Here is a 14,094-nt window from a genome sequence, read left to right as displayed (position 1 = left end):
AAAAATATATATAAAATATAAAATATTTCAATTGGGTGTGAAATAATTTTTCAGTGTTCAATCACACAAACACATTTTGACACGTAAAACGTATAAACTTAGTTCACAACACAATAAACGTAATTTTTTTCACAAATGGTACAGAAGAATCCTGATTAACTGAGGTTCTACTAATCGAAGTTCCGTGTTCAGTTCACTGAGTATGAGTATTCACTGGATGTGTAAATATATTAGCTTCATGTAAATACGGAAGCATTGCTGTTGGATTCGGTGATCGGACTGATAACTCGCTACTTGAGTTGCATGTTGAGTCAGATTCAACCTGTGGCTGCCCCAATTTAATACTGTCGTTATGAGTCGAGTGACTTACTAACCTATGACGTTAAGGTTTTCTGAGTTCATTGGAGTGATACAATGTGGGCGATTGGTTGAATGACAACCAACATTTTGAAGTTTCCAATTAAGCAATTGAAAATTAACCTACACAAAATAGTGAGTTACATCAATGGATAAAGCGCTAGTCAGGAGCCACTGGTATATGCAGAATACCAAGAAAACAAAAAGTCAGCTGACGTATTTATGTTACGTCTGCGCAGTTTGGCGAAAAAAACGAAGCAGCACAATCAGACAGAAAACTGTAAAGGACTTTTTCCACTTTTTGAAATTTTAGGGGTTAAGCAATGTTGTCAATTGTAAATAGTAAGTTCTTTTGTTTGTTTCGAACCGATCCATTTACAATTTTAGTGTGGTTACACAATGGCCGGCCGCGGCCGGTGGCGGGAAAAGCTAATGCGCTGCGTAGTTGAGTGTGCGAAAACATTGAAATTTAGTTTCATTCAAATAAGAGACATATACTGCGTTCCAGTCGTTTTGGACATAGTTTTACAAGAACCCAACCCAACAGATATCAGCACTAAACAAAACTGCAAAGCTGATCAGTATTGCCAAAAGGAGGGAAAATGCAAGGCCAAAATACCCTGATACCATTAAAATAAATCGCAAAAAAGGTGTCAAGGACAATTTTAAGGCTAGGTTCCATTCAAAATGCTTCCCTACAGTAATTATTATCATTATTCTCTATTCCATTTCCCTAAATACAAGCAAAAACCCCACAATGGCTACACTACACTAAATTTGGAACAGCCCCCTCCACGCATAAAATAGTCAGATCTGAGTGAAAACGAGTTATACTGGATGGTACAAAAGAGTAGGTACAAAACTGGCACAATAAGCACCAATCGGACACAACGTTGAGCTCACACTGAAGCATGGTTGTTGGCATGGTAGGATGACGACATTTCCTGCCCCGTGACAGTCCCGCAGGTGAGAACTCCCGCCCTGTGCACTTAACGTGATAATAGTACAGTTATTACCTATCAGGCCTAAAGACAAATTTCACTCCAGCCCTGTCGCAAATTTCACTATAGCCTACCTTTCTTAAATTGAAAATGCTGTCATTGACAGTGAAATGTACATGTTATGTATATTGGATTTTTTTTATTTGTGCAAGACTCTTTCTTATTCAGACCAGCCTGCTATCCTAACGGAAACCGCTTAAAAAGTTCCCATTGTGCATATTACATCCTTAACCGTTAATTTAACAGCAGTTAAATTATTTTTTTGTGTTTAAATCAATACTCCCTAATGTCTTCGTAAGTATCCGTTTCAAACAGAGGTTTTGGTTATCCGAGATAACTTCACTTTAGATTACCTCAGTTAATCAAGATTCTTCTGTAAAAACTGAGAGATATATTTTAGAAAATCGCTAATAAAATAATGTACAACGAAAATACAAAACAGCCGATAACACTTAGACAGAATACAAGTAGCTCTCCAGCTTGACTTTGGGCGGAGGTCGTGTGAAAGGAGAGAACCAAGCAAGAGAAAACCTTCCGAACACAGCTTGAATACTCTTCCAACGAGACTTGCGGACCCAACGTGCCTCCTCCTTCTTGAGTTGCTCTATACCCTGCAACCAGAGAATGATCTTAATAATTACAGCACAAAAGAGTAAATTTTTTGGAGATCAACAGTATTACAGCACTAAAGATTACAGTCAAATTTTTCTATATGCGATCATGACACGGTGGACTGTCTTTTTTTTTAGGTTAGCAGAATCTTTTTAACCTTGCATTTACCCGTCCACATAGCTGTGCGTGGAAGGCATCCAGCTCATCGATCATCGATGCTGTAACAAGGGGTGAGACAGTACAGTACAAGTGTGAACTGTACTGAAAAATCCGAACCCACTAAATCGCTGGCCAGAAGTATGTGGCACTAACGACTGTGCCGACTCACAGAACACTTTGACGATGAACTTCTTTGTCCGTAGTGTTTTCAAGAAAAAAAAAACCCTCATATTCATGAAACAGACTGTAGGTGGATATATATAAAAATTGAGGATATTTATAGGCATGCACTGTGGATGCGATACGCCTTGGTGTGGATTAACTTTTGCATTAGAGAGTAGTACGACTATCCGCAGTACTATCCTGATAATTATACCAATTTGTTAATTTACAACAAGGCAAAATGTGGTTCAGATTCCACTATAAACTGTAGGTCCATTAGTTGCCATTGGCTGTATGGGCTGTTAATTAACCCTTACCACGCTACATATGTTGGGTGGCTTTGACCGTAACCCTACATATGCCTAAAAAATATCTTTCCCCATAAGCCAAAGCTGATTATTTTTTTAATAATTATAATAATATAACAACAACAAAACCATATTTTAGCGAAATAGCGGAGAACAAAGTTTACCGTGGAGTCTGTGAGTTAACAAAACACTTGCGAGTTAGTCCGTCCACAGCGCTGGCGTCTCTCATAGCAGAGACCGGCAATTGTAGCATGCCGCCATTTTTGAGTAGGCGGGGAACGTTGTTATTGTGAATTTACATCACGTGAGATGTTTCCCAACAGCTGCTGCACGCTATCGGCAAAACTTGGAACTACCAAGACCAGCCAATGCACTCTGTATTATAAGGCGAGTATAGTCGTCCATAGCGTTTTGTGCAAAGAGAATTTCGGCGAGTATATTCGTCTACAGCGAGGTAAGGGTTAACAGCTGTGTCTAAGAAACATGCTGGCCTTAGTCACTAACAGGACTACAAGATCGCGCCACTCATCCTACACTCATCTCCATTCATACTTGGCTTAAAATACCTACATTCATAGGGTCGCCAATTCAGAATAAAATGTTAAAGGTACATTGAAAAATTGACTTCCTCCTTGCTCTATTATTTACAAGTAAATTAAACAGGATAAATGAAAACATAGAATCAACTCAATTATGATTTCTGTTTATTGTATTAACTATTAACTACAAGTAAAAACCCATTGATCATTTAATTCACAACTCAACCTAAATTTTCTCCTTTACCTATATCACAAAATTTTATAAAAAAAATAAGTATCAAAATCTTAATGTATATTTTTAAATTGTTAAAAGAACCTATTGGCTTGCGCGTTTTTGGCGGAATGTGACTCGGTTAACCAAAGGAACACCAAGAACAAAAAGACATAGAACAAGCAAAACTTGGTAATTTAATACAAACAAGTTCTTAAAACTGTGCAGCACTGTATGTTTTTAAAAATTGTGTTTTTTTTTTCAACACAAAAAAAGGTATAGAGAAATTTATTTCAGATCTTGGCTTGTCTAATTTTATCTCTTGTTAATCACCATTTTTCATATTTTAAAATATTTAACTTCTTGAGAATAATTTATTAGCATCAATGTCTTACCGTCTCATCATTCCAGATAGCATGCAACTGGGTAACGAGCATTGCCAGAGTGAAGATGGCGAACAGAAGCGCTTCAAACACCAGAAACACTAGCAGCACCACCGTCGTCGGGGGAGAGTAAGAAGAACAATCCTTCCACTCTAGTCTCACGCACGTGTAGAACTGGTTGGCGACCAGAAACAGGGAATGGATGGATATCGATGCTATGTAGAACTGCAAAAAAATTATAAATGTTTTCTTTCTTTCATTGGGCAAAACCAAAAACTCTAGTACTTACAGAAGAACACATTCCATGTTGAGTTTACAGCTTGGTCTAGAGGAAAACAGGTGGCAAAATTAAGGTGAAAAAAATTTAAGATCAGAAAAAGCAAAGTCATTGAGATAAATACAGAGTTTATTTACACTTAAAAGATTAATCAAAAATTACGTTTGAGACTCAAAAACTCAACACAAGGTTGGCGGAAACATGGAGGACAGCGGCAAAATATTGGACATAGATACGAGATGTATTGTTGAAATATACTATTTCGATTGAGAAAAGTGTCTTGAACTTAACTGATTCAAACTATCAATGTCTCAAATGAAACCCTTTTACTATGAGTATTTTAAGACCAGACATATCAAATAACTAAAATAAAAATGGAGCTATCATTGAGTAGATAGGTCCTAAAGTATTATAATTATTGTTGATTCATGATTCAGCAGGGAGCTTGAGGTACGTCGGATCTAAATAACCAATAGCTCAAATTAAAGCTGGTAATTCAGTGAAGGTTCTTAGAAAAAAACATATAGTATAATGGAATTAGAACTGGTGAAATACATCTTTCATTAGAGTTTGAAGAAAAAAAAATTTGTAGGCTATTATTTGGTCGAATAATACAATAAATAAATCAATGTCAATGTTTGATGGCAAATCTGTGCATACTTTTAATTAAATAACTTCTTGATCAGCATTGTACGTGTTATTAAATTTACGGAAAGTAAATAAAAGAAACGTCTTATAACACTTAAAACATATATTTACGCTTATAATGTTATTCACTAGACGGTAAATATACAAAAAAGATTACCACTTACCATCTTTTTTGTATATTTACCGTCTTGTGAATAACAGTATAAGCGTAAATATATGTTTTAAGTGTTATAAGACGTTTCTTTTATTTACTTTCCGTACTTTTAATTTTAGACCAAAATTATAAAACTCGGCCAAACCGACTCAGAAACTAAAAACTAATATTTTTTTATATATAAATGCAATTAAATGCTATTACGGAGAGTGAAATATACTGTAATATTTAAGTAGGTAGGCTTAAATGGATGATGAAATGAGGTACTGAATTTGAATTAATGCCAAATATTCTACAAAAAAATTGTTTTTGTACAAAACGATCCGGCTCTCTTTTGGTTAGAGGTGAATCAGGCACTGTTTCAATATATTAATACATTCAAACATGTCATTTTGCCTGTGTCCCAACAATAATGCAAGGACAAGAGCTAAAAACCAATAGTATGGCCAACAGTTGAAATAATCTAAATCACAAAACAAATTGTGTTAAATGTTCTTCATTTAACTGAGGTTAGGCATACTCCTTCATTTTCCTATCAAGGTTGAATTTTAATAAGCTAATTTAAACTGCATAAAGCGACTTACAGTAAAAAGAACAAAATACTTCTGATTATCTTCACCAACACAGTTGTTAACCCAAGGACAGTGGTGATCCATCTTACGAATACATCTGAAACAAACACATTTAAATCAGTTAAAACTTCTGTCACAGTTGCCAACCTCTTATAAGGTAATGTACCTTTGAGTAGTGAGGAGATGTACCTTTGAGTGGTGAGGAAACATACCTTTGATTAGCAAGGAAATGTACCATTGAGTAGCGAGGAAATGTACCATTGAGTAGCAAGGAAATATACCTTTGACTTGTGAGGAAATGTACCTTTGAGTAGCGAGGAAATATACCTTTGACTAGTGTGGAAATGTACCTTTTAGTAGTAGGGAAGAGTACCTTTGAGTGGTGAGGAAATGTACCATTGAGTAGCGAGGAAATATACCTTTGATTTATGAGTGAATGTACCTTTTAGTTGTGAGGAATATGCCTTTGACTAGAGAGGAAATGTACCTTTTAGTAGTGAGGATATGTACCTTTGAGTAGCGAGGAAATATACCTTTCACTTGTTAGGAAATGTACCTTTTAGTAGTGAGGAAATGTACCTTTTAGTAGTGAGGAAATGTACCTTTGGCATACAGAGCAATGGTGGGCTCTCTCAGGTTTGATGCTGCAACACTTGGGACACTTGAAGAAAACGTGACCTTCTCTGCAACCCATCTGTTGAATCATCTCTTTAGTGGCGTTGCCTTTGGGCACTGACCCCTGTAGAGTGAGAAAATAAACAGAGTAAATGCAAGTTAATAAACATGAATACAATTTAAAATTTAAAACTATTGCCTGTGTTCTTGAGTAGGTCTAGGTACCTACTCAATAGAAGGGGGTGGAGGGGGGGGTAGGGGTTGTTGTTTGTGTTACCCTATGCTTTTCGCTATGTGTAGCATTTTGTTGAGTCTTTTTGTTAAGTCATCTTTTTATCACTAATACTGAAGTCTATATTTTGGTCACATTTTTTAACCTCAATCTAGAATGACGAGGGTTGTCCAGAAAATAAAAGACTTTATGCAATCACCACCATCTTATTATCAGAGCATAACTACACTCGGCATGCATCCAGCTACACGGCCAACGCTAAATGTCTGTTACTTTTTGGAAAGGTTTAAAATTAACCTCTACTTGTTAACTATACCTCTGCAAAGTACTCACCGGATCAGTGAACATGGTGCGTAAGTGAGAAGCAAACGCAAGAACGGCCAGTGTTTGGAAGATAAGCATGTTGATATAACTGTAGATCGGGTATGGACTGGGTATCAGCATTACGCTCATCACCACAAACTCTGCATAAAGGATCAGCAGCCAGGTCAGGATGGCACAGACAACTCCGCATATGTCCTGTAATCACATGTAATAGTTTAACACATGTCATGTTTGTCTTGCCACGGCCTTGTACCTAGAGGAGGCCAAGCTAGAACCCATTTCCAATAGGAAAATGAAAACAACCTGAGTTAGAATGTTGAACAACAAATAACATTATTATGTGATAAGATGCTTAGGCCTAATAGTCTTCTTGTTTTAAAGTTGATTTGTAGGCTAAATTCGGCTTTTAGCGAATTTCCCTATAGGGAAGTAGCTATTACCGTAGGTCTCATGGTAAGACCTAAGCCCGGGACCCCAGAGGCCAAAAACACCATTCGTTCAAATTTTTATATATCTATATATCTAATATATAAAATTCTCGTGTCACAGTGTTTGTCTGCAAACTCCTCCGGAACGACTTCACCGATCGTTATGAAATTTGGTGTGTAAATTCTGTAGGTATGCGAATCGGACGTAAACTATTTCCCGTTTCAAAATTCTTAAAAGGGCTCCGCCCCAGTGGCTCTGGAGTTTCCCATGTTAACCTTATGAGAAATGGAATTAATGAATCTTAACAGCTGTTTCAATTAAACAAGTTGGTTCTGTTCTATGATGTTCAATAGCATTAAAGTTACAAGGATTACCAACAGGGTGCAGCACTATTATTTCTTTTACATTTATGACAACAGCTAATTTGCAACCAAAAGGTGAGTGAGCGTAGCGAACGAACTTCAACCTGGAGGCGAGTTAGCGTAGCGAACGAGCTAACCTGAAGGCAAGTGAGCGCAGCGAACGAGCTCCAACCTAAAGGTGAGTGAGCGTAGCGAACGAGCTCCAACCCAAAGGTGAGTGAGCGTAGCGAACGAACTTCAACCAGGACGTGATTGAGCGATGCGAACGAGATCATCTTGAAAATTAAACGTAACAGTACTTTCTTTCCATCGGTCTGTCTTAGGGGAAACCTATAACTTAGGCGATACGAAGTTCGCCGGGTCAGCTAGTAGATATATATATATATGTGTGTCCATCCGCACGATAACTTGAGTAATTTTTGTCCGATTTTGATAAAATTTGGTTTGAAGGTGTAAGGCGGGATAAACTTGAATGAGTTCGCGAACTAGCATGATCGGACTATGGGAACGGGGGTTTATGGGGGGTTTTATGGGGTAAAAATAGGTTTTTCCCATTTTTGACCCTAAAAACACAAAATTTCACAATTTATTTTTAAACCATTTTGTAGAGCTTAAAAAAACAAATAATTTAGTAGATTGAAGCATTATTATGCGCCTAATTGTTACGGAGAAAATTCTAAAAAATTGTAATTTTAAAATTCCTATGTTATTCTTATGGAGAATAAGTCAACTGTTGTAGTTTGCTTGTTTATGAACATATTTTAATCAAATTTGGAAAATACATTAATTTCTTACTAAACCACAGTACCTTTTAATATTTTACATTTAAAAAAAACTTTTTTACCCTCCCTGTTGCAGCAAACCTAAGTACTCATTCAACTAATTCTGTTAAAATAGGGAATAAATGTGATATTTTTAAGGAGACATTTTAGTTTAAATCCAATCAGGCAGATGGAAATTCGCTAAGTCTGCAGGTTTGCTGCGGCGGGGGTATTTTTCTAAAGGTCACTTTACATAACTAGGTCCACTTGAAAATACAGTTCCTCGTCAACTTCCTTTTTTGATTGACCAAGTTCATATTGTTTGCGTTACATAGAGTCACAGGCAATAATTAAATAATTGGTTTTAAGGCCTAACGAAGCATTACAGGGTAGGCCTAATGGACGACACAGTCGCAAAGAGGATGCAAGGAGAAGAATACTTCCCTTTTCCCCACTCCCACTTACCCACTTTTTTTGTGGGTATTTCGTCATTTCTAGTTAGAGCGAGGAGATCCTTCTTGATCCTCTTTAGGCTAATGAGTGTTGCCATTTTTCCATCTGTTCAATGTGATTATTTCATTGTCAACATTTTTGAATGAGAAAAGGAGTGATCCTATTAATAATTTTGTACAGAAAGTTAGGCTAGCTGGTTTGTTTTTTAAATCTTAGTCAATTGTTGAAACTTTTGTTTTTAAAAGGGACAGGTTGCAGGTGGCCAAGTTACCGGGGAAGAGTGTAGAAAAGGGGCGGTATGAAATAGGAGGGGGTTTGCACTCGTGTCATTGAAGTGGGATGGGCATTACTGATTGGAACCAAGAACTTAGGTCAAACACTATCCCATATTAGGTCAGAACTATCCCAAAAACCTTTAAAGGATTTATTAATGGGTCTTTGAACCCAAAACTAGTCATCTTAATTAGCCTAACTCACTTAAGTGATTTCTAAAATAGTTGGTGAAAATGCACAAGATCCACATAGGCCTAGGCTACTCAATGAATATTCTCTGAAACAAGAACTTACTCTGATGCACCATAGCCAACCGCCACAGCAACGGTTGTGAGGGTCCACCTCTCTTTTGTACAGCAAACTGTCATAGTCCATCTTCCATTTGTTGTCTACAAGCAGAAGCAAATCAGTAATATCAGGTTGGATATAAGTTAATTTACCTAACCCGCCATGTTAAACTTCCCTATCCCAAGCGTGATGTATATAACTTCGTTACTTCTCGAGTGATGTAAAGTTGAAAAAAACTCACTCGGTGGTGTAATGAAACCCATTTAAATAACATTGAGTGATTAACTTAAAAAATATACCTCTATGGAGCCAACGACGTTCAACGCTTGAAATCAGCTGTGCGTTTGAATTTTATTGTTATGTTTTGAAGAATTTTCCTAACCTAGCTTTTGTTTGTTAATGAACGTTACTGTTAGAAGATGAGTGAAATGGATAATGAAAAATATTGTTCGTAACCTCCTGTATATTGTCGGGTCAAGTAAAATCTTGTACTTTACACGTTACGCAAGAACGTGTTTACATCACTTCGGTAAATTATGCAACTTGCTTCCGCTCGTTGCACAACATTCACCTGCGTGATGTAAAAACGCTCTTACTACACTTGTAAGGTAAATAGCTATAACAGCTGTCAATTTATTGAAAAAACAAAAGATAACTGTGCTTAAAGATCCAAATGCTATAAAGTTAATTGACACAAAAAGCATCAATAAGGGACTAAAACATATTAGAAAGAATGTACAGTTAAGTTTAAGGGTTAAAAGATATACCAAGCCTATTACAGATTGGATACTGTCCAGGTTCAGTAGTCTATGTACAAACCTGTTTGTTTAATTAAGTAGTAGATTGGAGTTAAGTTAAATAGTTACTGAAAATCTTATCTTTGGTTGGTAACATACTAACATAGACTAAGCAACACAAGTAGATTCCTCATCCCATTGTAAATTTTGAAGCTTGTTTTTTGTTTCTAGTTCATGTACGTCCACACTGATCGCTGGGGTAGACAAAATTTTGTTTCTATTATTTTAGTGTTATTTTCATGATTTGTGCTTTACTATTTGGTTATATAACTAGGAAACCAGTTATTGTTTATGATTAAATCGTTTTATTTGGTTAAATCAGGTTTTAAATAACTGAAATAACAAGAAACAAATTGTAAACAAAACATAACCTCTACAGTTGGACGTACAGAACTAACAATGCAATTGGCTTCAGCTGTTCCATAAGGATGACAAATCTACTTAGGGAGTATGATTTATCTATGATACTAATAATAAGTTTTAATAATAAAAACATCTTTGCCACCAAGACTGATATTTAAATATATAATAGGTTACATACCTTGGTCCGTCTTCAGTCTTAATTTTAGTCTATGGATGACTAGTTTCGGGTACAAAGACCCATTATCAAATCCTTTAAAACATCGTGTAGAAGATGGTCAAAAATCCGACGGAAGTCTTCATCAATATATAAATACAGGTCAACACATAAATTTTATTATTAAAAAAACACAAATTACGAAACATTTAATACGATAGGCCACCCACATTTAACACGGGACAAACCGACGCAGGTTACACGGTGGACACAACAGAACTATCCCAAAAACCTTTAAAGGATTTGATAATGGGTCTTTGAACCCAAAACTAGTCCATCTTAAGTAGCCTAACTCACTTAAGGGTTCACGTCAAAAATGGCCAAAATGAGTTATGAATTTTTACAATTTTTTATTTTTTTTATATTTTTTATTATATATTAAATTCTGAACATAAAACAGTTAAAACCAACCTTATACGATTTTTTTTCTCATAAAAAAAATACTTTGAAGTAGCACTTTGTCAATCACTAAAAGCACCGTGTTTTGGTATTCGGTCGTTGCCAAAAATGGCCAAAATATGAATTTTTACAATTTTTAGCGAATTTCCCATATAGGGAATAAGCTATTACCGTAGTACTCATGGTAAGACCTGGACGCGGGACCAATTTTTTTTTTCGTTTCGAGGTCCCTAGAGGCCAAAAACACCATCCGTTCAAATTCATATATATATATATATATATTTATATATTTATATATTTATATATATATATATGTGTCCGTTAGCACGATAACTCGAGCAAAAATTATCCGATTTTGATGAAATTTGGTACAAACGTGTAAACCTACGTTTATTCGAACGAGTTCGCGATCCAGCATGATCGGACCATGGGAACGGGGGTTTACGGGGGGTTTTATGGGGTAAAAATAGGTTTTTTGCATTTTTGACCCAAAAAACATAAAATTTAGCAATTTCTTTCCAAACCATTTTGTAGAGCTTAAAAAAACAAATAATTTAGTATATTGAAGCGTTATTATGCGCCTAATGGTTACGGAGAAAATTCCAAAAAACTGTAAATTTAAAATTCCCATGTTATTCTTATGGAGAATAAGTAAACTGTTGTAGTTTGCTTGTTTATGATCATATTTTAATCAAATTTGGATAATGCATTCATTTCATACTAAGCGATTAACATTTTACAAAAACACCTTTTTACCCTCCCTGTTGCAGCAAACCTAAGTACTCGTTAAACTAATGTTATTTAAATAGGGAATGAATGTGATATTTTTAAGGAGGCATTTTAGTGTAAATCCAATCAGGCAAATGGAAATTCGCTTAGTCTGCAGGTTTGCTGCGGCGGGGGTATTTATTTTTTTATTATATATTAAATTCTGAACATAAAACAGTTAAAACCAACCTTATACGATTTTTTTTCTCATAAAAAAATACTTTGAAGTTGCACTTTTGTCAATCACTAAAAGCACCGTGTTTTGGTATTCGGTCATTTTTCAAAAGTTTACTTTTTTCGCATGGGAACATAAATATCTCAAGTTCTATACTACATCTAGAAGGATGAAATGTTTTTTATTTTGTTCAGTTTGACAAGATCTACATTCTCTAGCATGGATTTGTAAAAATAATGTCATTAAAATATTTAAAAAAAAATAGTTTTTACCAGTTATTTTGGGGAAAAAATATTTCAAAATTTAAAAATTTACTGTAATTTTATTTTATATAATTTCCTTAAAAACCCCATGCTAGAGATTGTAGGTATTACTCTCAGGAACAGATAAAAAAAAAAAAAACAACCCTCTATCACTTTTAAAACCTGAGAAATTTATGTTCTCGCAAACCCTTGCAATACACAAAAAATCCCCCCCCCTCCACCATTGGGTATCGGGAAAAAAAATTTTCCAGTTTTTTTCTGTAATGTTTTATATAACTTCACCTTAAGGTGTAGTATGAGTAAAATTGGTTTGTAAATAAAGATTTTCACTTTTTATTTGAACTCCCCCCTTAAGTAACTTAAGTGATTACTAAAATAGGCTACTGGTGAAAATGCACGAGATCCACATAGGCCTAGGCTACTCAAAACGCAAATAGGATAACAAGATTAATTGGTAAGCTGATCCATCAGCCAGCCTTAGGTAGGCTTGGGTATTATTGTTGTTTTTTCACAACTTTACGTCTACAGCTAGTTCTGTGTACGCTGAAAAATTAATAATTCCGTGTTTGTAGGCCTACTTTATATGCATAGGCCTAGCTCTCTGGGAATCCATATGGATAAACCCAAAATTAAGCCTAACCTATGTTAGGCTATAGGCCTACTTTATACATTTTAACTTCTTGATACATTCAAACAAATAGGCTAATAACCCAAATGAAAACTATGTGTTCTTTTAATATTTTATATGCCTAAGTCGAAAAAATACCTAGAAGAATCCTAAACTAGGCCTAATTCAAAGCCTAGGCTATACCTAACTGAAGCCTTCAAAGTTCTTACCTCAATAATTATAATTTAAATTTTACTATCACTGTCGTAAATATTTGGCCAGCCAATCACTTTCTCGAAATTCACTTTTAAATGCATTGCAAATACGTTTAGAAAAAAATAAATTAGAAATAGTACCTACAATAATAAACAACAAAAATATTTTTACATTAACAGAATAAGCCTAGCAGTAAAGCAGTTAGCAGAAATCTTAAACGCAACTTTAAGTACTGACGACTCTGACTCTAACCTAACCTCCAGTAACAAGAAGAAGATAAACATGCAGGAGAATAGGAAAGCTTGTTTAAAATAGTAACAGCTTTGATTTTGTCCTTAGACAAACATCTTTATTCTATGGCTTAATTGTGTTTATTCTATGCTAACAGCACGGCCGCCTTTAACTCCAGCCGCGGCCTTCGAACTGGCAACGTTGCAAGTGGTGTTGTAATAGCTGTTTTGTTTGGAAACAGCTAATGTATTTTGTGTATTTACGAAAGCTTGGTTGCTGGACTTTGACAATATTGACTCCGCTTAAAAATGTTCAGATATAGACTTTAATTCATATTGTTTCGGTTTTCAAATCTGTATGTTTTATTTTCAATATTTGAATAAATTTATGTTCATAAATTTAAATTGAAATCAATGAAGTGAAGTGCGAATTAATGAGCTGATGTCACCTGTCTGCCATGTTATCTTATGGGACGTCCGTCACTGAACAACACCACTTGCGATGTTGCCGATTCTACCAGGCCGCGGCCTGTAGTTAAAGGCGGCCGTGCTAACAGGCATGGTCTAACATTATTATGATGGAAAAAGAATTATAGGACACCAGACAAGGAGAAGGAATAAGTTTAACCACTCGCAATAAAGACAAGCGAGCAATTGCCGTTCTGTTTGTAGTCTGCGATCTGTGTTAAAAAATTGTGTTTTCAAATAAAGTACCGGCAACACTACTGTTCATAGAAACTACGCCTTTCATCCCCATTACAAGACAAACAAAATTCAAATTACATTTGTTTTTGTTTAGAATGTGTAAATACAGACAAGTGCTTCAGCATGACACTTTTAACTTCCTTGTTTTATACTTTAAAAAATTTAGTAATGTTTAACTTCATTTATCATTATTTGCAAGTAGAATAATGAAAGTTCAAATTTAGCACAATCATAATG

The 14,094-nt window shown here is 35.3% G+C and overlaps 1 protein-coding gene across 1 annotated transcript; it reads right to left on the bottom strand.

The window, feature by feature from the left end:
• Positions 1–1,257: 1,257 nt before the first annotated feature.
• LOC129005457 (palmitoyltransferase ZDHHC3-like) lies at positions 1,258–13,114 on the bottom strand. The gene is made up of 7 exons (XM_054434345.1): positions 12,937–13,114; positions 9,127–9,221; positions 6,564–6,749; positions 5,986–6,122; positions 5,396–5,480; positions 3,745–3,957; positions 1,258–1,969 (listed from the first exon to the last, which is right to left on the bottom strand). The coding sequence occupies exons 2-7, from the start codon at positions 9,205–9,207 to the stop codon at positions 1,811–1,813; spliced, it is 861 nt and encodes a 286-aa protein (XP_054290320.1). The 5' UTR covers positions 9,208–9,221; positions 12,937–13,114; the 3' UTR covers positions 1,258–1,810.
• Positions 13,115–14,094: the final 980 nt, after the last annotated feature.

Source organism: Macrosteles quadrilineatus, unplaced genomic scaffold, assembly GCF_028750875.1.
Source record: "Macrosteles quadrilineatus isolate MER2022 unplaced genomic scaffold, UCM_ALF_1.0 Scaffold_21__1_contigs__length_2333173, whole genome shotgun sequence".
Lineage (NCBI taxonomy): Eukaryota > Metazoa > Arthropoda > Insecta > Hemiptera > Cicadellidae > Macrosteles > Macrosteles quadrilineatus.
Note: the sequence above shows the minus strand (reverse complement) of the source record. Positions and strands in the feature narration are given on the sequence as shown.

Coding starts and splice junctions, on each gene's coding strand:
- LOC129005457 (XM_054434345.1), bottom strand. CDS start 9,207: ATGGACTATGACAGTTTGCTGTACAAAAGAGAGGTGGACCCTCACAAC. Junction 6,750..9,126: donor GTTGGCTATGGTGCATCAGA/GTAAGTTCTTGT, acceptor ATGTGATTACAG/GACATATGCGGAGTTGTCTG. Junction 6,123..6,563: donor GCACCATGTTCACTGATCCG/GTGAGTACTTTG, acceptor CTCACTCTACAG/GGGTCAGTGCCCAAAGGCAA.